General features: G+C 53.8%; 1 protein-coding gene across 1 annotated transcript in view; it reads right to left on the bottom strand.

Moving 5' to 3' along the window:
* Window positions 1-8453: 8453 nt before the first annotated feature.
* PRRX2 (paired related homeobox 2) overlaps window positions 8454-24602 on the bottom strand; it is a 49358-nt gene continuing 33209 nt past the window's right edge. The window contains exons 3-5 of the mRNA XM_072777725.1: window positions 10887-11074; window positions 10045-10223; window positions 8454-8923 (exon numbers count right to left, since the gene is read on the bottom strand). Coding sequence (XP_072633826.1) covers window positions 8788-8923; window positions 10045-10223; window positions 10887-11074 — 503 coding nt within the window. The 3' untranslated portion in view covers window positions 8454-8787. The remainder of the gene's footprint in view (window positions 8924-10044; window positions 10224-10886; window positions 11075-24602) is intronic.

Here is a 24602-nt window from a genome sequence, read left to right as displayed (position 1 = left end):
CAGGGAAACAGATGCCCAGGGGCCTGATCTGCTCCTACCCCCCAGGGGGACGTAGTCCGGGATGGGGGAGGGCTGGGAGCGGTCCCCTGGCAGCAGCTGCCCCCTCCCCCGGGGCTGCACACCCAGGCCCAGGGAAGCCAGCACCTGTTTCCTAGCAGGGGACACAAGCCGGGCAACGTCCCCAAGACCAGTCCACATCTGCTGACCTGGCCAGAGGCAGCGCACTCGGCCATCCCCGAGGCCACCTCGGGCACAGGGCACAGAGTGCGAGTTGTCCAGCCCTCGTCTCTGCAGTGCACATGCCCACCACCATCCGCCCGGATTTAGCCCCACGCATTGGGGGTGGTGTGATGTGTGAGTGGTGAGCAAGGACTTTGGGCCCCAGCCCGGGCCTGGAAAGCTGAGCTGCCCCTGGCTGGGATGCAGGGCCTGGGGGCATCTTCTTGTGGTCCCCAAGTAAGCCGGAAAGGCCAGAGCCAGGCTGGGGTGTCACACACACCCCAGGGTCAGGGTGCTGGGCTGCAAGTTGGGACCTTCCCCTCAAAATGTTGCCTACTTTGTCTGATGCTATAGAACCTTTACCTCCCACCACCTGTCTCCAGTACACACACCCTCCACGGAGGAAGCCTGGGACAGGTGATGGCTGATGGTCTCTGTCCCATGATGGGCCCCCCCAGGAGCTCCTGGGGCTCCCTCCTCCAATGGATTTCTTGGCTCAAGGCTTCCAAGAGCTTCCCTGGTGTGAGAGGGACTTAGAGGAATAGGCAAGTGTTGAAAGGGCAAAGAATCCTGATTTCACAGAAAGACTGACTTCTGCTCCCGAGCGGGCTGGGCCTCGGGCAGTCGCGGAACAGGGCGTGTCTGCCTGGCAGGTGGAATCCAGCCAGGCTTCCCAGGACAGCTGTCCTTTGAACTGGAACCCAAAAAAGGGGTGGGTTGTTTTTGTTTTTTAAACTGTACGAGTAAGGGTCAACGTCGAAGGTTTAGAAACTACAGAAAAGCTCAGAGAAGAAAATAAACACCTTCCATACTCTCAGCACACAGAGGCCATCCTGGGTCACCTTCCAGGTTTGTGCCCCTTGCCATGAGGGCCTGGGTCATTGTAGCGGCTCCTCATCGGGATTCCCAGCCTGTCAGCATCCCCTCGGCCCCACCCCACCGTGCACTCCCCACGTTGAGCCAGACGCTTCCCCTGCGTGCTGAGCCTTGGTGGCTTCCAGCAGCCTCCTCCCCGGGAGGCTGGCATCTTCTTCATCTTCTCCATTGTTGGTCTCTCCCTCTAGACTGTGTGCCTCTGGGAGTCAGGGGTTTGGGTCCTACGGTACCCGTGTCCCCAGGTCTTGGAAGAGCACCTGGCTCCTAGGATGTCTCTCAAAGTGAAGGAGTGGTGTGCAAAATGTGTGTGAGTGTGTGTGTTGTGTGTGCCTATGCGCTTGTGTAGGTATAATATGGAGATACGGATTTAGGGGCACTTTTACCCCAGCGTGTGATTCCACGACAAAAAGTGTTTGTCATAGGTTTCTCAGCGCTGGGGAGACGGTGTGTCACAGATGTGGGTGGCATCTGTGGCTCACAAGCTTGCAGCTATAGGTCAGATTGGCTCTTCTGTCATCGCTTGAGACTCCCTAACGGCACCTCTGCGTTTCCTCCCTGGGCTTTTGATGGTCGGTAACGTGAATTTTAACAGCTCCCTGATATTCCAATATCCTGGGTAACCTCATCTTTTCTTTAATTTGCCCTTATTGTTGGAGAAATTAAGGATGGCTCAGTGGTTAAGCATCTGCCTTTGGCTCAGGGCATGATCCTGGAGTCCCAGGATCGAGTCCCACATCGGGTTCCCTATAGGGAGCCTGTTTCTCCCTCTGCCCGTGTCTCTGTGTCTCTCATGAATAAATAAATAAAAAATTTTAAAAAGAGAAATTAATTTTCCAGGATGCGTCAGCATTAGCAATGCTTTCACGAGCATCTTTGCACAGAGATTTCTGTGCAGGTCCGTTTCTTGAAGGTCCGTTTCTAGAAGTAGAATTACTGAGAGTTACTTAGTAAAATTCTAGAAGTGGAATTACTGAGCACATTTTTAGTGTTTGTGGTATATGTTGTCCTCCAAAAAGATGGTTCCAATTTGGATGGGATTTTTAAAAGAGTTTTGTCAAGTTTTAGTACCCAAGTAGGGAAATTTACAAGTGTATATATAAAGAATGGAGACCACCCACAATCCCATGTCCCCAAGAAAATCATTGTGCATATTATGGCTTATTACTTTCCAGATTTTTTTACTATGCATATTGTATATATGCATATTGTATGTAATGGGCATGGTATGTATTTTGTATCTGTGCATATTAAATACATATAATATGCATATAATAGTTATATGTATTTAATACGCATATATTTATATACACTCTATATTAGTGTGTGTGTACATATATATGTCTCCAAAGAGATTGTGAGGTATGCCATGGTTCTTTACCTCTGCTCCTTGGGGGCCCGCCAAGTGCCACCCCCGGGACAAGGCTTGCTCCCCTCAGCACCTGTGCCAGCCAAGAAAACTTTGAATAACTTCACTTCTTAAAGTGTGAATTATGAAAATAATAGGGTTTTTCTTCCCATTTCCAAATACAAAATTATAACACTGAATTATTCTTTTTTCAAACTACACAGAACTCCCCAGACACGCAGAGGTATCTGCTGACTGTCTAGAATTTGACTTTGTTTTTAAAAAAGTCGACCCTCTTTTGTAACCCCTGTTGGAAGGCATACTCACGGCCATAGGGGAAATGGCCTGAGGAAGGAGCATGGCAGGGAAGAGGGACTGTCTGGAGGGTCTGGGGTGGGGGACAAGGTGAGGGCTGAGGCTGGACAGGGAGAGCAGAGCCAGATGGTGGAGCCTCAAACACCTGACCTGGGTGATGGAACATTGCTGAGAGAGCCCTAGGGAGACACAGGAGGCTTTGGACAGCAGAGGCACATGATCAAAGCCGGGTTTTAGGGTAAGAAATCTGTCAGCTTGTGCTGAATGGCCTGAAAGGAGATAAGACAGGAGGCTCTCCCTGTGTCTTGGCAGATAGTTTGAGCACAGGCTTCGTGTCTCCTCTGTAGTGGGTCTGGGGTTGTTGGGTGTGCCACGGGCAGAGGAAGGAAGGCCAAGCGCAGGTGGACGTCCAAGCTCCATCTCCACCTGAATTCATTTTTTATGCTGCTTAACAAGCTGCCATAGTCGTAGCAGCTTAAAACAACACCCACTCATGATCTTACAATTTCTACAGGTGAGGAGTTGGGGCACAGCCTGACTGGTTCCTCTGGTCAGGGCCTCACCAGGCTGCAGTCAACAAGGACTTTGGGCTGAGGCCTCGTCTGGAGCTCAGCATCCTCTTCAAGCTCATTCAGATTATAGGCAGGACTGAGTTGGGTGCGGTGGTTGTCAGCCTGAGGCCCTCTGCTGCTGGGGGCCGCCCCTCCACAGGCAGCTCGCCACAGGGCTGTTGGGTCATAAGGCCGGCGGGCAGAAGAACATCTCTCTGCTCTGGATCCCTTCTTTCAGGGAACACCTGACTCTCCTTTAAAGGGCTCACCTGCTCAGGTCAGGCCCACCCAGGAGCATCAGTCTCCCTTTTGATCAAGTCACGTCAACTGATGAGGGAACTTAGCTAAACCTGCTAACTTCATTTTTGGTTAGAAGCAAGTCAGAGTTTCCACCCACACTCACACAGGACAGGGGTTACACCGCACTGCAGCTCCCTGGGTGAGAACCCAGGGCCGTTGCAGAATGATGCCTACCACCCCACCTCTCCTCTGAGTGCTCCTTCTAATCTCAAGGTGCCCGTGCCTGACCCCTCGTATCTCAAGCTCAGTCCTTCCACGGTGTGGCCTGAGGGTTAAGAAGCCCCCAAACACACTCTCTGCAATGCAGAAAAGAGGTACTGACGACCACACAGCTTTGAGACTTGCAGGAGTGAGGGCAGAGTAACAAGCAGCGGAGTGCCCAGCTCTGGAGGGGGCCGCTCCTTACGGGGGCCACAGCACGAAGCAAGCACATCTTCCATCTTTATTTTTTCTTTATTTTTTCCCATCTTTATTTTTTCTAAAGATTTTATTTCTTTATCCTTGAAAGACACACTGAGAGAGGCAGAGACACAGGCAGAGGGAGAAGCAGGCTCCCCACAGGAAGCTAATGTGGGCATTTTCTATCTTTAAAGAGCTCTCAGGACGCCTGGGTGGCTCAGCGGTTGAGCCTCTTCCTTCGGTTCAGGGCGTGATGCTGGACACCCGGGATCGAGTCCCACGTCGGGCTCCTTGCATAGAGCCTGCTTCTCCCTCTGCCTGTGTCTCTGTGTCTTTCATGGATAAATAAATAAAATCTTTTTTTTTTTTAAGAGCTCTTTATGAGGGGCGTCTGGGTGGCTTAGTGGGTCCTGGGATCCAGCCCCACGTAGGGTGGGGGAGTCCACTTCTCCCTCTCCCTCTGCCCCTTCCCCCTGTTTGTGTGTGTGTGCTCTCTCAGTCTTTCTCAAATAAGCAAACAAAATCTTAAAAAAAAAAAAAAGGAGCTCTTTATGCAGTTGAGATTACTACACAGGCCTGCTCGTTCTGTTTCTCTATGAGGATATTAGCCACATCACAGAAAATACACAGACAAGCGGATTGCAAGCCAGTATAACAATTTAAACTATAATATTTATATTTGTGTTTGTGCCTTCCCAGAGTTTCTACATCGCGTGGATGAGATGTGTGCTTAACAGGTCAGCACATACTGGCTTTTTACCCCCAATTTTGGATTCTTTCTCCAAGTGGGGCTTAGAGATGGAATTCCTGGTGACGGCATGTGAACATTTTCACGACTGTCGGGACATTTTCTGGAAGGCTGGTGCCGAGTTTTATGCTGTGACCCCTGCTGGTGATTTGGGATTTGCTTGTTTCTCTGAAGAGAAGGCTGGGTGGACCCAACTCTGCGCCCAGTTGCGACCTCACAGCGCCCTCCAGGGGCAGATGACAGGGGTACAAGGGCAGGGAATGCCACTTTGCTCTGGTCCTCAAGGGCGCTCCTGGAGTGTGGGCATGGAAGGGACGGGACAGAGCCGCTGAAGCGCGTGTGCTGAGTCCTGGGGTCAGGAGAAGTGCTATTGCACCCCAGGACGTGGAGTGTTCTGACTCCCTCAAATTCTACTCTGTGCCCCTTGATCATAAACACCCAAGTGTCCATTTATAGAAAGTAACTGTGCGACAATCCCGTGAGGTGTCTTGGGTGCTTGCTACCTGTTGCCAGGCCCATTTCACAGAAAAGGCTTGCAGAAGTGCTGTGCCCAAGGTAAAACTGGTCTCTATTTCTCAGGTTTGGGGTTTTGCAAGAGCCAGACTGCCTTTTCTCTTTCTTTCAATCAAGTTCTTTTATTTCAAACAAAAAACTAGCAGCAAATGCACACAATGTCCTCTCCCAAGCCTGCTTGGCCAAATGGGCAGAAGGAGTCGGACAGAGGAAGATTCCAAGTTCTCCCAGCCTGGGCCAAGGCCTTGGGTACCTTATCCTCATGGAAAATTCTATCCTGGGACGGGTGCCCAAGAGGCTGCCCACACAGCCCTGCAATTAGGGCGACAATAGCGACAGCCTGTTGCAGGGAGGGCTGCTGTGTCCCCTCCCTCGCTCCCAGGAGGAGCATGTGTAAACGATTAAGCCGGTTTGTTTTCTCCAGCATGCTTGGGAGGAAGTGACATTGACGTCCTTGTGGCCCAATGGCAGGGCCAGTGCCTCCGTGGGAAACAGGCCCCCAGCTTTTTCTGAAGCTGGTGTTCTTGGGACCTACCTTCTAGGCCCCAACCAGAGCCTTCTTCCCAGGGTGACCCCATCCCTGCTGCCGGCAGCCCCAGCCTGGCGATGCTCCATGGCACCCTCCCTTTGGATTAGAAAGACCGCTGTGCCCCCATCTGAGCTCTGGAGCGCTGGCCAGTGCCTGGGCTGGCCTGTCACTTGCTATTGGTTGAGTGCTTCTGGGGAAGAAAGAGGCCTGCTTGGCTGCCCTGCCCGGAGGGCTGCTCTGGCCCGGTAGGCCGGCCCTTGGCTGGTGCAGATTCCTGGGGTAGGGGGAATGGTGAGCTGCTCACGAGGGAGGCCCCAGCTCCTGTCTGGGTGGAAGGGCAGGCCAGCATCTTCCCGACACCTCTGCCCGGCAGGTCCTGCTTCCAGGGTCTTCTTCCTCCCCGGCACTTCTGTGTGCCTAAGCCCAATCCTGGTGCCCCTAGCCTCCCTTGGCTCCCTCAGCTCATCATCCGATCATTACCTGTGCCCCTGGTGTGTTTGGGACACCTCCCACATCTGCGCTCTCTGTCCCCATCTGGTCCAGGCCGTTGCCGCCCCTCCTTGGACATCTGCCCTGGCCTCTGCAGGAGTCTCTTTGCCTCTGCTCCTAGCCCTATGGCCACTCCTCCACACAGAACCTGGGGCGGGGGTGTCCCTCCACCCAGCCAATCCCCTCCACGGCTCCCCACTGGCAAGATGACATCCAACTTCTAGATCTGGCCACGCAGGCCCCACAGGAGCCAGCCTCTGCTTCTCTCCACCTTCATCCTGCATCAAGAGATCCAGCCCTGCAATTATCCCACTGGCGCAGAGAAACAGCTTTTGGCTTGCTTCCCCCAGGGCCTTCACACACACTGTTCCCTTAGCCAGAAACAATGTTCTCCCCCACTCTCTTTGTGCGGCAAACTCTTCACCCTTCCAGGACTCCTCTTCCAGGAAGACTGCCCAGATGTCTTAGACTAGCTTTGGGGCTCCCCGTGTTTGGCATGGCCTCTGCAGCAAGGGACCCCAGGTCAGTTCTCTGCTCTCTTCTCTAGGCCCAGGGCAGAGCCCTGGCACACAGCAAGCATATCATATTTGTTCATAAATATGTCACAAATTTGTTCACAAATTTGGCACACACATGTCATATTTGTTCAGTGAATGAAGGGTAAGCGGGGGCCCAGAAATCATTTAGCCAAGGCAGAGGCCAAACTAATATAGCTCTGGCTGCGTCCAAACCACTCACCACCCTCTGCCCCCCACCCCAGTCCAGGGCACAGGTGTCTCCCCCTCTCTGGCTCTCATAGTCAGGCAAGCCTGAGCCCCCTTCAGACAGCAGAATACCTCCTCCCCACGCCTTCACCCTCATCGGTGCCCCATACTCTGCTGCTGACAGAGTCCCAACTGTCCAGCCGCAAGGAAGTCACGTGGTGAGCGTCCTGGGGCTTGTTTGCACATCTGGAAAGGGCAAAGCTCAGCTCACAGGAACCCAGTATTCAGGGTGAAATCACAGACAAAGTGTGGAGAAGAAGATATCGGGGGGGGGGGGGGGGGGGGATGGGAGGGATGGGGGATGGGGAGGGGTCCTCACTTCACTCATATTTAGAATTACCATACCTCCTAAAACAAAAAAACGGGGACTGTCCCTCACACAAGGACCATGATAAGGCTTTGAGGTGTTTGAGGTCATCTAGGAGATGTGGCCACAGTGGGGAGGGCTGACACCTTGGGGCACTTTGCTGCAGCATGGGCAAGGCAGACCTTGGGAAAAGGTCCAGCTGATTGACTCCATCGGGTGTGATTGCTGTGTCAGTACAGGGCCCTCACCGGGAAGGGCTGGTCATCTGTGCTCTCTGGGGATCAGGGAGTGCTGTCCTACTTCTTAGGGGCCGGTTGAGGTCACTATCCAGACAGAGATGACTCTGAACTTCCCCCAGAGGGTGTGCACCCACAGAAGGAGTGGTATGGGGGCAGGGGGAAAAGGCTGGCTTCAGACCACTCCCTTCACCCCAGCTTCCTGCAAACTCCCTGTAAGTGATGTCATTAGCTGGTGGCGTATGTGTCCTCTGTCACCCCCAGTTATCATCTACCAAAAGGCGGGGGGGTATTTGGACAAGGTCTTCTGGTGTCCTTGGCTGTTAGGAGCAATCCTCTGTCCTGGGAGGCCACCTGGGACCCCCCCTCTGCACACCCACTTCCTAGACCATCTGACTAGGGCCCCCTACAGTCAAGTGCCCAGGAAGGTCCCACACCCTCTGCATGCCCAGAGATAAGAGATTTCATTGCAGCATCTGCACCCTCCTCCCACAGTCTGACCAGCCCAGAAATCCATGGTCACCTGCCCTGCCTCCCACCATAGGGCAGAGGGGACACCCCCTGTCCAGACAGGGAAGGGATCCTGTCCTGAGTCACACAGCAGGGCTTCTCCCAAACACCTAGGTGTGGGTCTCTGTTCTCCTAGCCGACTTCCCATGTGTGGGGCTCTGCAGGGCAACCCAGGGCTTCGTTCACAAGAAGGCTCAGACGTGAGGGCATCTGGCCCTGCCACAGCTGTGGGTCCGAGCCGGACCCAGAGCAGTTCCTGCGGCTGCTGCAGGCTAGGGCAGAGCCCCAGAAGGCCATCCCTCACTCAATTGCTCTGCTGCCCTCACCCGCCCTCCCTCAAATTTTGGGGGGCTTAAAATTTTTTTTTTTTATTTCTTAAAGACAAAAGCTTTTCGGTTTTAATACACAAAATCGATGCAGTCCTTGGTGGGCTCCTGTTCCGCCTCTGGCCAACTCCTCCAAAGGTCAGGGGCCAAAGTCTCCCACGGCTGCAGACCAGGGGCTGAGCCAGGCTCCTGGCATCCCAGCAGCCTCTCGGGCCCAGGAGTCTGGATTGGAGAGAGGGGGCAAGAGAGCCCAAGCAGCCTGTCTCAGAGATGGTGGACAGGAGAAGGTCGCTTCCCCGCACGTCCGCCCTCTTGGCCATGGTTAGGCCAGGAGGCAGCTGGGTCCTGGTGGCCTGGCCATCAGTTCACCGTGGGCACCTGGCTGTGGTGCAGGCTGAACTCTTTGGCCTTGAGACGGAGGCTGGCAATGCTGTTGGCCATGTTGACTCCCGGGGTCGCAGGGCCCGAGCCTCCAGGGCTGTATGGTGGCACCGTGCTGGGGGTGACAGAGGTAAAAGGACATGCAGCTGCAGCTGGCATGCTGCCCAAAGCTGACTACTTCTGGCTGCCAACCCCGGACCCTGGCCTCTGGTCCCCCTGCCTCCCCACCTCAGTTTACTTTCCTGGGAAGCCCTCCCCCCAGGGGCAGGACATAACTTGGGGGCTGTAGGATTTGGGTAGGAGTCAAAAACACCCACAGATGGCACTGGGCCACAGGACAGCCCCTGCGGGTTTGTAGGCCTCCCTCCCTAGATTAGGAGCCTCCTGAGGGCAGAGCCTGGGTCGTGTTCACCCCCAGTCTTGCGCTGGGCCCTGCGCACAGCGGGGTGGAGATGGTGTGAACATGTACAGAGGATGCTTCTCAGTGGTGCTCTTGCTCCAGGTAAGGACGGGGCAGGAGAGCTGGCCACCACGGGCAGCATGAGGATTCTGACCCCACAGGCCCACCTGCTGGATCTTGCCTCCCACAAGACCAGGGCTCCAGCAGAGTGCCTCACACAGATAAGGGACTGGTGGTGCCCCCTGGAGTTGTGGGTACAGAAACAGAACTCCCTAGCACCTCTTCCCTCTTCCTGCCCTGCCACCTTTATCCAGCTTTGACTGTGGCAAAACTGCCCCAGACCTTGGTTCTGGACCCCAGCCATGCCCTCTGAGATGGGGAGGCCATTCCCTCAGCCCTCCTGGCTGAGGAGGCCTGCACAGGGTGCTGGGGCTCTGTGCCAGCCCAGAAATCTTCCTCCTGGTTTCCAGTGTCCTCAGGGTGACATGAGTTCTTTGCTTCCCGTCCAGACAGGCTTTATCTTCTTGCCCCTACACATTCACATGCACATGTACAATCATGCACATGCATATTCATGCACACATAAGCACGTGCATGCACACTCACAATCACATGCATATATTGCTATAAGAACACACTTGTGTGCACATGCTCATGCTCCTCCAATACACACACACGCATACACTCATGAGCACACACGCACCGGCTACACACTGCTTGGTAGGCCCTGGCTTCAGGGGTGCCTGGGCACCACTCACAGCTCCCTCCAGAGCCTCCAAGAAGTCTGGACCCTGAGTGGCCCCGGGCCTCCCTGCTGGAAGGGGCTCCGCTCTCACCTGTAGGGGGACGAGGTGGTCCAGGACAGGTAATCTGGACTCAGGGCTGTGGGCCGGGGAGCCACAGGCTGTTCGATGGCGGCCTCCTGGCTGTAGGACTTGAGCAGCGTGGCCGAGCGGTTGGCCAGCATGGCCCTCTCGTTTCGGCGGAACTTGGCCCTGCGGTTCTGAAACCAGACCTGGGGGCGGGGGAGGCGTGTTGGACGGGGTGCAGCAGGCTGCAGAGGGGACCCACACCCTGGTGGATGTGGGATGTGCCCCCTGCGCCACCAGCTCTGGACTGCCAGCTTCACCTCGGCCGGGGGGTTTCCTTATCTGTAAAAGGGGGATGACCCTGCTGCGGGGTGAGCAGCCTCAGAGTCGGGGGAGGAAGGAATGAGAAGGCAGCCGAGCACTTCACCTACAAAGCACTGGCTCAGGGCCGGGGCAGAGCAGCATTTAACACTTTAATGTGACTCTGATTTATCAAAACCCTTCGCCAGGCACTGTGCTAAGCACTCGACAAACATGTTAGCTCCTCTCATTCTCAGAAGGACTCTATAAAATAGGCCCACGTGATCCCCACTTGACAGGGAGGATACTTTCACCACAGAGAGGTTGAGGGACCCGCTCAAGGCACACAGCTGGCGAGGGGCCGGCCTTGGATTTGAACCTCAGTCCTATGGGGCTCAGATACTCCTGCTCTTAAATGCCTCCCCCCACCCCCAGCAGCTCCGTTGCCCCAAGTGATAGGTGGCGGTGCGCTCCCACGGGGTGGGGTGGGATGGGGTGGTGTGGGTGGGGGTGGGATGGGATGGGGGTTTGATGGGGTGGGGTGGGATGCCCCAGTGCGCAGCGCTCACCTGCACGCGCGCCTCGCTGAGGTTGACCCGCCGGGCCAGCTCCTCGCGCACGAAGGCGTCGGGGTAGTGCGTGCGCTCGAACACGCGCTCCAGCGCCTGCAGCTGGCTGCTGTTGAACGTGGTGCGGTTCCGCCGCTGCTTCTTCTTCCGCTTGGCGGCGCCGCCGCGCCCTGGGCTGGGGCACTCACCTGCGGGGCGGATGGGGGGGCCGTGAGGGTCAGCAGGTTGGTTGGCCGCAGGCGAGGCCCCTGCCCTGAGCCCCAGGGTGCGGAGGTGCCAGCGCCCACAGGCACTAGCCGGGCAGTTTGCCCTGAGCGCTCTCTGTGTGTCTCCCCCTCTGCAGATGGATGGTGCGGCTCCCAGAGCAGGAGCAGATCCCTGGAATCCACTCCTTTCATCCCTTCATTCATCCCTTCCTGCACTCCTTCAACACTTATTTTTTTAAAGATTTTATTTATTTATTCATTCATTCATTCATTTATAAGATTTTATTTATTTATTTATTTATTTATTTATTTATTTATTTATTTATTTATTTATTCCTTCATGAGAGACACAGAGAGAGGCAGAGACACAGACAGAGGGAGAAGCAGGCTCCATGCAGGGAGCCCGATGTGGGACTCGATCCTAGGACCCCAGGATCATGCTCTGAGCCCAAGGCAGGTACTCAACCACTGAGCCATCCAGGCGTCCCAAAGATTTTATTTATTTATTCATGAGAGACACTGAGAGAGAGGCAGAGACACAGGCAGAGGGAGAGCAGGCTCCCCATGAGGACCCCATGCGAGACTCGATCCCATAACCGGGGATTGGCCTGAGCTGAAGGCAGATGCTTAACCACTGAGCCACCCAGGTGTCCCCCTTCAATACCTATTAACTGAGCAGTTACTATGTGGCAGGCGCAGTGCCCACAAGGAATGTAATAATGAACAAAAACCATCGGACCTCTAACCTGAAGCCAGGGCACAAGCTGCCCCCTGCCAGGAGGGACGACTGACCAGGTCAGGGAGGCCCAGGAGGCACTTGAGTGTCCTCAGCACCTGGCCTGGGCTCTGGGCATGGTAAGCCCTCTGTGGATATTTGTTGTGCAACTAACATAACACATGACAAAGAGCAGTAGGAGTCAGTTGCACCCGGCCACGGCTCACAGGCTCCCTAGCACCTGTGATCATTGCTCACAGCAATCCTATATAGACAGGGGGTGCCATGCTCATCACCCCCAACTTACAGAGGGACAAGGGAGAGGGATTCAGGGAGGCCAAGGCCTCTGGCAAAAGTTCAAGCACCCAGTGGTAGAGAAGGGATTTGAACCATCAGCTTGGCACCAGAATCCTGGTCCTGTTCACCAAACTTGCCAGCTGCTGACAGCACAAGGCAGAAAGACATGTTAGAGCACCCTGAGCACCCAGTATGGGCCAGGGGCTGTGCTGGGTACTGGGGAGAGATGGAGCAGATTGAGGGAGGCTGGCCCCAGGATAAGACACTCAGTGGCTTGCGACAAAAGTCACACCAGGGTGGCCAGGGTGCGGGAGGATACTCGGCTCTGGTGAGCGAGTGGGAGACGATCAGCGGAGGCTCCTCAGAAAGGTGGTGCTTTGAACTGGATCTTGAAGGAGGTACAAGAACTTTCCAATCAGATCAGAGAGAGGGAGGGAGGAGGGCACTTGAGGCAAGGCACAAGAGGTGGAAATGACCAGGGGGTGAGTCCCAGCGGAGGAGCTGACCACGGGTCCGTGCTGGCCTCTGGTGCAGAGTCAGCAACTCAGGTAAGGATGCCCAGCATAACCCTGGGGAAGGCCTGGGGTCAGCAACTATTACCTTTTAGACCCGTCCTCTCCCTGGAGGGGGCAGGTCGGGAGAGCTTACAGACACTATTGCCACATTTCAAGTTTATTGAGGGGCAGAACTTGACTCTTTGTCCCCAAGGGCCCAGGTCATTGCCCACTCCTCCAGGAGGCCCTCCTGACCCACCTGGGTCCTCCTGGCCCACCTGGGTCCACGTGGGATCCCCTCCTGCACTCACCCAGCACGCATGCAACACCGCCACGTTCAGCACTTCCTTATGTATCTGATTTTATTAAAAATGTATATTTTAATAACCAAGTAATGTCACTGCTTGTCACAGTAATGGATTCATATACCAGAGAAGGGTAAAAAGTAAAACAAAATACTCCCCTCTCCCCAGCTCCACTCCCCATGCTTTACAAGATTACAAATGCACATTTTAAAAAATTTACAAGCATGAGATCATGCTGAACACATTGGTGCTTCAACTTGCCTATTTTCGCTTGATAATATTCCAGATACCATTCCATCTCAGCACAACAAACGTAACCTTCTTTATTTGGATTGTTCCCCACACTCTCTTTTCTGTCGTGTTCCCTCCCTCCACCTGGAGGAATTGATTTTTTTAAGGATTTTATTTATTTATTCATGAGAGACACACAAAGAGAGGCAGAGACACAGGCAGAGGGAGAAGCAGGCTCCCTGTGGGGAGCCCAATGGGGGACTCAATTCCAGGACCCCGGGATCACCCCCTGAGCTGAAGGCAGATGCTCAACCACTGAGCCACCCCGGTGCTCCTGAAGGAACTGATCTTTTAAAGCAATTCTTGCTTTATCCTCCCAGCCAGCATAGCTTTTTTGCAAATATAATAAAATACATATAATATTTTCTCCCCCTCATCTATCAGAAAGGAGCATACCATGTACTGTTCCGCACATCACCTTTTCCTACTTAGCAGCAGAACCCAGGGATCCTTCCATCCCATGCATAGAAATCATTCACCCTCCTTTCTATAGCGAGTGGTTTATATGCCAGCCGTGTATGGGAAGGTCTGTTTTGCTTAGTTAGGACAACAGAACATATTGTCAAGCTTTTGGGATTTAGTCCATACCTTGTATTTTTGCTTTCCCAGTTATACATTCCCAAAGCACTTGGCTGGGGGATCGCCCCGTGGTTTGTTCCACTGGAGTTCTATTGATGGGCACTTGCAACATTTCCAATCCTTTGCAACTGAAAGGATGCCAGTGGAGAACCTCATGCAAACATGATTTTCTATTTTTGCCAGTGCATATTTGGGACAGATTCCTAAAAGCGGGATTGCTAGGCCAGTGAGAAAAATACTAGAAATGGCCAGAATCTGCACCCCTCCCCCCCCAGGCTTCCCACCAGTGGTGTATGGGAAGGTCTGCTTCGCCTGGTTTGGACAGCAGAACATATTGTCAGCCTTTTGAAGTTGAGTCCATACCTTGCATTTTTGCTTCTCCAGCAACACATTCCCTTAACACATCCAATGTTCTTTGCACAATGCTGGGCATTTGCTTTGCTAAGCCTCTAGAACATTCCAGGCCCCACGGTGGATACTCCTCAATCCCTGCTTTTAAATAACGTCCCACATTAGCAGGGTTAATTGACCCTTGAGCAACCAACTGATTCAGTTTGAGGCGGAAACGTTCCAGGAGACTGGTAAATAGTGATCATGAGAGCAGATGGGGGGTCTCGTCAGGCAGGACTCAGGGCGGTGCCTGGGAAAAGATGACTTTACATCTGAGTTTGACCCAGGAGTTCTCAACTGGGGGCAATCTGCCTCCAGGGGACACCTGACAGTGTCTGGAGACATTTTTGATGGTCAGGACCCTGGGGCTGGAGGTGCTATGGGGATCGAACGGGTAGAGGCCGGTCAGCCCTTCAGGACAATGACAGGCCCCCACACCGAAGAATCATCTGGTTCACGATGCTCAGAGCTCTGGGCTAGCAGGATGCTCAAGAACTGTTGCAAACACAGGATGGGGTGTGGGGGCAGTGGCAGGGAATGCGAGTGGCCCCAAGGGAGGCGCCTCGTCCTCTGGCTGGGCTCCAGCCTTCTCTCCTCACCCCTTTCCTCCAAGAAAAGGCGAAGATGGATGAGAATGTCTGGTGCCTGCGAATGTCTCTGCCCCGCATCCCCGTCCCCTGGAGGGAGAAGAGAGCTAAACCAAAACAACAAGGGCCCATGAGCTGAAAACCGGGTGGTGGTCAATAGCCCAAAAGCAGGACGGAAGTTTCTGGAACACTAGCCATCCCAGAGACGATTTCCGTCCCCCTCCAGGCAATGCTGTTTGGGCACGCACCCAATGCGGGAGGCATTTCAGCCAAAAAAGGAGACTTTTTCGAGAAGTTTCTGAGCAATTCAAAACTGAGGGTGTTTAAATGAAAACCATTTCACAGCCTTCGCCCCGCCAAGTGGGCGCCGGAAGAAACAACCCAGCTCTCTCTGCCAGTTAAACTGTGTGACTTGGAGCTGAAATCTTCACGCAAAGGCGTTTATCACCGGGGCCCCCCCAACAAGCCCAGGCCTCCCCCACGAACACCAGCTAGGCTCCCCGCAGGTCTGGGGTCCGCTCTCTCTGGGGTCTCATCAGGGCAGCTCCGATGGGGGATGCTCAGCAAACACTGATTTGGCTGGCCCACGAGCGGTGCCAGGTGCCACACATGCTTCCACCCACTGGATCTCTGCCCCCACCATATGAGGTGTTACCCCACTTCACACGTTGGGAAACTGAGGCTGAGCTTGTACCTCTGGGTGGGAATTCTTGTTTGTCAGAAGGCTCAGCCGGCTCAGGCTGTGGGGGTCTCCTCCCTCACCCAACCTGCTCCTGGGGGAGGTGAGACAGTCCTGGCTCTAGGAGGCCTCCAGCCTCACAGCACCTCCCGGATGCAGAAATGCCTCTGGGCCCCCATCTTCAGCACCTCTTTGTTCCAAAGGAAGACCTCCCCTCTGGGAGCTGGGAGGGACAGCAGCTTACCCAAAGTCACACTCATGCCCAAAGAGCAGAGTTTGACTCCGTGCCAAGAGCATAGTAATTGCACAATAAATGGTCACTGCCCTTAGCATCGGTGCTTATGTGCAAATGGCTTCATGGCCGAGGTCAAGGGTCTTTCTCCAAGGGCCCTTGGGTCCCCTGGCCCCAGCCCCGTCGTGGAAAGGCAAATCCAAAGTCTCTGCTTCAGCCAGAGGCTGAGATGCAGGCGAGGCTGAGGACAGCTGGAGCAGCGTCCTCACAGTGACCCGGGACTCGAACCCACGGGCTGGCCTCTGCTTCCTGGCGGATGTGCTGGCCATTTGTGACCTGAAGTTCCTGCGTCACCTCCTGAGAAATGTATCCTGGTGGGCGTGTGTGTCCCCCTGGGGGCTCTGGGCTGGGACTTGAAAGCATTTGGAAAAGAAATAAATACTCACTAAGCCTCCGGCCAGAGATTGCTGGGGCTCCACTCTTTCCAAGTCAGGCTGTGCCCCAAATTTCCTTTTGTTCAGGAAAGAGTCCTGCTTTTCTCCTGGGGTTCAAAATAAAGCCTGAAACCGCCTGCATTTTCACAGGCTGCTCAGGTGCCGTGGTGAGGGGCTGGATGGGGCCCGGCCTGCCGTCCTCTCTCCCTTCAAACCAAATTACTTCGTTCCCGATTACATTACAATACAAAAAAATGACTTGTGCACAGTTTTCTGCCATTAAATTATTTCACACATACCATTTATTTGGCTGACTGCAAGCCAAAGACGTTTAAAAACCCTGCTCTCGGCCAAATGATCAAGTGTTCCTGGCTCCTCTCCCCTGCACCCATGGTTTTTCTTATTCCATGTGATTTAAGGGTCTAAATAGTCTGGAGGGAATTAACTGCAAATTCTTCCTAAGACAAATAAACCCGGCCTCTTCATTTCTGCCTTTCTCAAGCCGTTGAGAGACACTCTCTGTTTGTTTTTGCTTCAAATAGTCAGTTTGCGCCTGACCCCGGGGCCGCGGCGAGCTCCAACCCAAATAAATAACTTTTATTAATTAGCATCTATTCTGACCAAATAAGCAGCCCCCTCACCCCCCTCCAACGTGATCTCTGCCAACACGTTCACAAAAATAAACAACGGGTCCCCGGGACCTTGATGTGGATTTAACAAATTAACACCGGGCCTTGGTCAAAGGAGCTCCAAGCTGCAGAAATATTTACAGCCAGGAAAGTCTGAGGAAGGAAGTGGAGGTGGAGGGCCCAGAGGGGCCTGCAAAGGCTTCGGCGCCCACCCCCAGGTCTTCTGGAAGAGACGAGGGTTCCTTTGAAGGACCCCTGGTTCTCCTGTGTCTCGGGCTCAGGCAGGAATTCTGGAAACCGTCCTCGGGCTGCCACTGAGTGCCACCCGGAGGGACCTGAGGGTACTAGCTCTCACCTCTTGGGGTGAGAAGAGAGAGGCAGTACTGCCCAGTGGTTAAGAGGCCCCCCAATCACCAGCAGAGTGGCTGAGGGCAAGCCTTTGAACAGCTCCCAGCCTCCAGAATCTCACTGAAAAACGAGAATAACAGAGGCTACCTCATTAACCTACACAGGGGCTCTTAGCCTGATGTTACAGATAAGGAAACTGAGGCTCACAGGGTTAAGCAGCATGTCAAAGCTGTATGACTGGTAAAGGCCGGGGCTAGGATTTGAACCTGCGGATGGGCAAGGATCCCAAGCTTGTAACCATCTGGGCACAGGGCACCCGGTCCTAGGAGGGCCTGCATCCCCCGACCTCCATTCCTTCTTCAGGGAGGTTCTGAGGGTCTCTCTGTGGACTTAGGGTGAATGGGACCACCAGGAGGAGGAAGGCCGAAGGCCACGGAGGTGTTTCTGGAGCTGTGTGGGGTGCATGCTGGAGGCAAAAGCGTGCAGGCTGCCCAGCCTGTGAGACCTACCAGGGCCAGGGTGAGGCATGGCACCGAGTCAGGCCAGCATTCGGAGGAAGAAAGGAAGGAATGACAGGAGGGAGGAGGAAGGAGAAGAAACATGGTCCCCAGAGCCTTCTGGAGAAGAGCTTCCCTAGGCGGCCAGCCACACTCCAGCCAGGATCCAAAGCAAGGGACATAAGAGCTGGTTTCATGTCCAATCAAGCTGGCCTTGGTCCCTGACACTGAGACCCAAAGGAGGGGCTCAGGTCCTCTAGTGAGATCACACAGGCAGGCTTCCCAGCATCACCTCCCTGGAGGTCCCCAGCAGCCTCGGAGGGGCAGGCAGGTCTGTCTCTGTCCGAGAGAGAGAAGACAGAGGGAAGCCCAGAGAGGATTCAGGACCTACCCAGGGTCACACAGCAAGGAAAGCCCATCCCCTAGCCCTTTCTTTTCTTGATACATCCCTGGTAACCAGTTGCCAGGGATAATGGAGAGAGGACGTAGCCCCAGCCCCCACCCCCAGCCCCCAGCCCAGCCCCGGAACAAATCTGATGGTGAACACAACGGAAGGATGGAGGCTTTCTCTACAGGGCCTTTCTGGCTCTACCCCCTGGATGGGCCCGGAACTCAGGAGGGCTCAGGACTGCTGTCCCGAGTTTGTGACCTCCTCGAGGTCGGTACTTGCACTGAACACGCACATTCCTCACAAGTGGACTTCTGTGCATACCATTCCTGGGCTTGCAACTCCTCCTCTCTCCCTCCCTGACTCACCTGCGTGTCTCAGTAGAATGCCACCTCCTCCAGGAAGCCATCCCAGAACCCCCGTCGTAGCTGTATCATACTGTAGAGTAAATGTGGGGTCATTTGTCCAACAGAGACTGGAACTTACTGGTTCTTTGGTCTCTCTGGAACCCATCCCGGGCCTGGCTTAAGGTAAACTCCTCACAGATATTTTCTGAGTGTTGAGTAAATGCATGAATGAACAACCTGGGCCTGTCGCACCCACACACCCCCAGGTCAGTGACTGGTGTGGTTACAAGGGGGACTAAGCAGGCTTGGGCTGGCCCTAGAGTCTGGAGGAGGCTAAAGGAGGCTCCCACAGTTCCTTAGAAACTTCAGCAGAGCCCTGCTGGGTCTCTCTGGATCTTTCCATGCACAAAGGCCATGGTGTGCTGCACACACTTCCATAGGATGACTGGACCCCCCAAGAAAACCCAGTGGAGGGGCCAGACACTGGTGGGATCTGCTTTACCAGACAGCATGAGCTCCTACTCACCTCAGGGCCTTTGCTCATGCTGTTCCCTCTGCCTGGAGCACTGCACCACTTCTGTCTGACTCAGGCTTACCCAGGTTTTAGTTTGAGCCTAAATTCCCTGCCTTGAGAGACTTTCCCAGCATCCAGGCCAGGCCAGGCCAGCTCTCCCTGTTACAGGCTCCTGGGCCCTCTCCCTCTCCCACACAGCTGTAATTAAGCCATTCTTCTGTTTTGGTTATCTACTCTGTGCTATTTCTTCCATTTAACTCAGCTCTTAGGAAAGCAGGGGCTGGGTTTGCCTTGTCACCTCCTTATCACCAGGACCGGGCAAGAAGTTTGGTTTCAAAAATATTTATGACTGAGTGGTTATATAAATGAAGGAATGCCTCATTCCAGAAAATAATGGGAAGTCCCGACTTCCAAAGCCAGTTTGCCTTCCCCTCCCAAAGGCCAGACAACGGTTACTTAAATGTGACACCCAAAGCATATGCAACTAAAAAGAGAAAGATCAATCAGACTTCACCTAAATTAAAACTTGGGTCAACACCAACACGAAAGTAAAAAGACAACCCACAGAATGGGAAAAACGGACACAAGTCATGTTTGGTAAGGGACTTGTATTTAGGAAATATTAAGAACTCTTAAAAGCAACAATAAAGAAACAAGTCATCCAATTAAAAATGAGCAAAGAGTTGGGGTGCCTGGCTGGCTCTGTCACTTAAGTGTCTGCATCTTGATTTCGACCCAGGTCATGATCTCAAGGTGGTGGGAACGAGCCCCTTGTTGGGCTCCATGCTCATCACGGAGTCTGCTGGAGATCCTCTCCCTCCCCCTCTGCCCCTCCCCTCATGCATGCTCTCTCTCTCTAAAATAAGTAAAATAAGTCTTTAAAAAAAAATGAGCAAGGCATCTGAATAGACATTTCTCCAAAGAAAATATATCAATATGCCAACGGGCATTGGAAAGATGCTCATCATTAGTCATCAGGGAAATGCAAATCGAAACCACAATGAGACAGCACTTGACACCCAGCACCATGGCTAGAATCAAAAGACGGATAATAACAAGCGTGGGCAAGAATGTGGAGAAATCGGAACTCTCGTGCACCACTGGTGGGAATATAAGGTGGTGGTGCAGCCACTTTGGAAAAGATTCTGGAGGGTCTTCAAGATGTTAAATATGGTTACCATCGGCCGCAGCGATTCCACCCACAGGTACATACCCAAAAGAAGCGAGACACAGAGCCCCACAAAAACTTGGATACGAATGAATGTTACTCGTAATGGCCCAAACTTGGAAACACCCCAAATGTCCATCAACGGATAAATAGGTAAACAAAACGTAGTCTGTCCACACAAGGGAATGTTTTTTTGAGTGTAAAAAGGAATTAAGTGCTGACTCATGCTACAACATAGACAAACCCTTAAAAACATTACTTATGTTTAAAAATATCATGCTAAGTGAAAGAAGTCGGTGCCATCCATGAAAGGTCACATGATGCATGATTCCAATTTTAAGAAATGTCCAGGGGTGCCTGGGTGGCTCAGTGGTGGAGGGTCTGCCTTTGGTTCAGGTAGTGATCTCAGGGTCCTGGGATCCAATCCTGCATCAGGCTCCTCCCCTCAGGGAGCCTACTTCTTCCTCTGCCTGTGTCTCTGCCTCTCTCTGTGTCTCTCAATAAATAAATCAATAATCAATAAATAAAATCTTTAAAAAGAAAAGAAAAGAAATATCCAGAACAGGTAAATCCATAGAGACAGTGGCTGTTCAGGCCTGGGGCTGGGGAAGGGTGGCATCGGGGAGGAAGGATGATGATTAAGGCTGGCAGGGTTTTTTAAGGGGGGCTGCTGACGGAAATGCTCTAAAATTGTGGTGACGGTTGCACAACTGAATATGTTAAAAATCACTGACGTGCACACTTTAAATGGGGGAACTGTATGGTATGTGAATTTTATCTCAATAAATTGTTCTATAAAAAGAAGTAGTGGCAGACAGAGCCACTGGGATTGGCAGAGATGGCACGGAAAGGAGCCCTCCCTGGATATGCGAGGCCCTTCCCAGAGCTAAGGCCCAGATGATGGCTCAGCACGGCCAGTTTAGCCCCAGAGCCTCTCTGGGTCTCAGTCTTTGGGGAGACCCTCAGTGAGGAAGCTGCTACCAGGCGGGGTTCTTGGGACAGAACGTCTCCACTGTGGGGGCTGCCATAGCAGGCCCCCCTGGGGAGGCCTGGTGATGGATACAGGGGAGGACAAAACTTCTCCGGCCCAGGAGCCTTTGAACAAAGGGGGTCATTGGGCCAAGGCGGGAGCAGAGACAGGATATCTGTGTCCTATTCTCAGGCCCAGAAAAGGGCCAGGAGGTCAAGGCCAGCTATAGCTGACCACCTCAAAGTCTCTGGATTTCCCGAGCCTCCCCTTGGGCCTCCCAGGCCTCTGGGCTCTGGGGCCTGACCGCCTCTGGTGACAGCAGCCCGAGAGCCACAGGTTCAAACTTCCAGGCTCCTCAGGCCACATCTGTAGTTGGCCCAGCCTTCTCCCCTCCTCAGACCCTGAAACCACCTCCAGAGAGTTGGGGGCCCCTGGCTGAAGTGGGGGCTCAGGGAGGAGATGGGGATCAGGAAGTCACTCAGGAGGAAGAAGAGCAGCCCTCTGCTCAAAAACTGGTCTAAGAAGGAGGTTAGCGTCTGTCCGTCTGGTTTTAATCTAAGGCTGGTGGCCAAATGCCAAATTTATTGTAAGACCTACATTTTAATAAGGGGTTGGTATTTGGAGGAAAGCTGCCCTCGTTAACCATTTCCAGACCGGAGTGAGGTTGCCACTCGGGGGCCAGTGTGGGGTCCACCTCCCAGCGAGGCGCCTGCGAGCCTCTCAGGCCTCTCGAGGCCTGGAGCCAGCACCGGCTGGGAGTCCGGGAGCGCGGCTGGCCAGGGAGAGACATGTTCCGATTTCCCCGCAGCTTGGTTCTGAAGCAAACCCGCAAACAGCTCTGGGGCTCAAGCCTGTGACTCTTTTGTCTTCTCAAGGACTCAGACCTGAAGGGACTTTCCAGACCATCTGTCAAAGCCCTTTCTTTTTGCAGATGGGGAAACTGAGGCAAAGAGGGGACACAGTGGCTGGCCCAAGGGCTCCCAGCAAGGAGGGGGGATCCCAAGTTCTGCCCACTGTGGTCCCACCCTTGAGGATTTGCCTCCTCTCTGCTCCTTCCATCCCTAGGTCCCTGGAGGGGGTGAAGGATGGGGGAGGACCCACAGCAGCTGACCTTTGACACAGCAATTTGCATGCTTGGGAGCTGAGGGGGACGGGCTAGCAGCAGCCCACCCAGAGAGCAAATGACTGCTTCCCCCTGCCCCTCCTGCATCTGAGAATGGGGAAAACCCCCTCCCCCTTCCTCTTGGGCCCTCACTTTCCCCATCTGTGCAATGGGGAGACCACAGTTACAATCCCCCCCAATTCAGGGTGACACAGAGAGGACCAAACAGTCTAGGGCTTTCCCGAGTACATGCTAAACACGGTGGGGCTTCGAGTTCTCCCCACTATTATTCTTTCCCAAACGAAACCCAGGTCCTGGCTCACTGGTCCTTCCCCTCTTTCGCGCGCGAACCCCTTAAGGAATCTGAGGAATTCTATGGGCCCCGGCCCCAGAAAAACACAGGTGCACACGCAGTTTTGCCTGGAACTTTGGGTGATTCATAGACTCTCTGAATCCCGTCCACAGACCTCACCCTGTAATGTCAGCCTGATGGAAAGTCACATTTCTTCTGCCCCAGGAGAGCCTGCCGCTCTGCCCCCGTTCCACCTTGGGGTCCCCACCGGCCTCCCTCCGGACAGGGAGCAGAGCAGCCAAGAGCAAGGCCAGGCCCAGCAGCCCCTCCTCGGAGGCTGGCTCTGGGACCTGCTGTGCTCCCACAGAGGCTGACCTTTAAAGCATCGCTGGAGGGTTTTTACGACCCGTTTGAGTTCCAGGCACGCTGGAAAATGTGTTTGAGGCTCCGAGGAGCTCTAAGGGCCGTCTTGAGTGTTCCCGCCACAGCTGGGCCTGTGGGTGAGGACAGAGGACTCCTTCCTCACTCCCCCCCCCCCCCCCACCTTTATTTCCCTGTTTGGCTCCCATTTACTAAATTTTATGACATGCCTGGCACCGGGGTATAGAGTCCTGCCTTTTGAAATGCGGAAGGCATAGTCTGTAGCCTTACCCAATGGGGGACAGTACGGTTCAGAGAGGCGAAGCAACCGACCCAGGTCACACAGCCAGGCTGCGATGAAGCAGTGATTTATGCCCACTCCTGTCTGTCCCCAAAGCCATTGCTCTCTGGAGGAAAGCAGCCCTTGTTAACCATTTCTAGACCACAGTGACATTGCTGCTAAGGCCCCATGTGGGTTTTCTCTCTCACTGTGGAGCCCGAGAGCCTCTCAAGGGCGGCAGCCTGCACCTGCTGGGAGTCAGTGTGAGCACTGATGGCTGGGTGCAGAGATGCCCTGGATTTCTGCAGCCCGGTTGGCCTCTCTGCTCCTTGAGCAAATCTGATCCCTCTGCCCACACCTGCCCACCAGGCTCCCAGGTCCTGGTGCCCTCGAGGGCCTGGCGATCCCCTGACATGTGTCACAGGGTGGTGCCTGTCTGCATCCCAGCACCCACCAGCCTCCCCAGCAGCATGCACTCTCAGAACCTGGGCACAGAGCCATCTGGGACACGCCTAGTGTGTTCCTGGTCACACCCTCGAACAACCAACCCTGACTCCAGAAAGGTCTCTGCTATGGTGAGCCATAATCCATATCCCTGGGGGTCCCCCAGTGGTCCGGGGTTCATGCTTTGAGGGCAGCACATGGGGACCCTTCTCCAGCAGGGCTGCTAACACTTGAAGACAGTTTTTCCAGCGCCTTTATGCTCGACTCTGGGAAACTCCCTGCCCCTCTCACCACCCCTGGGGTGACACCAGCTCGTCCTAATTTCTCAAAGGGGTGTCCATTGACCATTTGCTTCAGAACATCAGGGAAGCTTGTTAAAAATGGACGTTCCTGGGGGCACCTGGGTGGCTCAGTCGGATAAACGTCTGCCTTTGGCTCAGGCCATGATCTCAGAGTCTTGGGATTGAGTCCCACATTGCATTGGGCCCCCTGCTCAGCAGGGAGTCTGCTTCTCCCTTGGCCCCTCCCCTACTCGTACTCACTCTCTCTCAAATAAATAAATACAATCTTTTTTTTTTTTTTTAAAGGACATTCCCATCGCATCCTGTGGGATTCCAATCCAGCAGGCCCCAGGCAAGCTGGGAATCTGCAGCAGACTTTCACCCACGAGTTTAGCAACTGTGAGCATCAGGAGAGCAAAGGGAAAAACATGGCTCGACATAAAAATATCAAAAATACTGATTCACGCTCTAGCTCTGCACCATCCCAGGCAGCTACCCACAGCCGTCTAAATTTGCATTGATTTGACTGGAATGACAATATAAATCCCGTTCCTCAGTCACCCTGGCCACATTTCAAGGGTTCGATAGCCACAGGTGGCCAGTGGTTCCCGCACCAGACAGCATAGATAGGGAACATTCTCACCATTGCAGAAAGTCATACCGGATGGAGCTGCTCTAGAATTCCAATTTTTCTTCTTTTTTAATGGAAAGGGAACAACCACAACAAAGATCAACATTAAAGGACATTTGAGAGGAGAAAAATCATCCCTAAATCCCACCACGTCAGCATATCTGTCTAATTTTTTGTGGACTTTTTGGCCTATATCCACATGTACCCAGCCTGCACGTGAGCCCACTTACAGGGTGCATGAATATCATTTTCTTTT

Source organism: Canis lupus, chromosome 16 (assembly GCF_048164855.1).
Source record: "Canis lupus baileyi chromosome 16, mCanLup2.hap1, whole genome shotgun sequence".
In the NCBI taxonomy this organism is placed as follows: domain Eukaryota; kingdom Metazoa; phylum Chordata; class Mammalia; order Carnivora; family Canidae; genus Canis; species Canis lupus.
The sequence above is the reverse complement of the archived record's forward strand: the minus strand, read 5'-3'. Positions and strand labels throughout refer to the sequence as shown.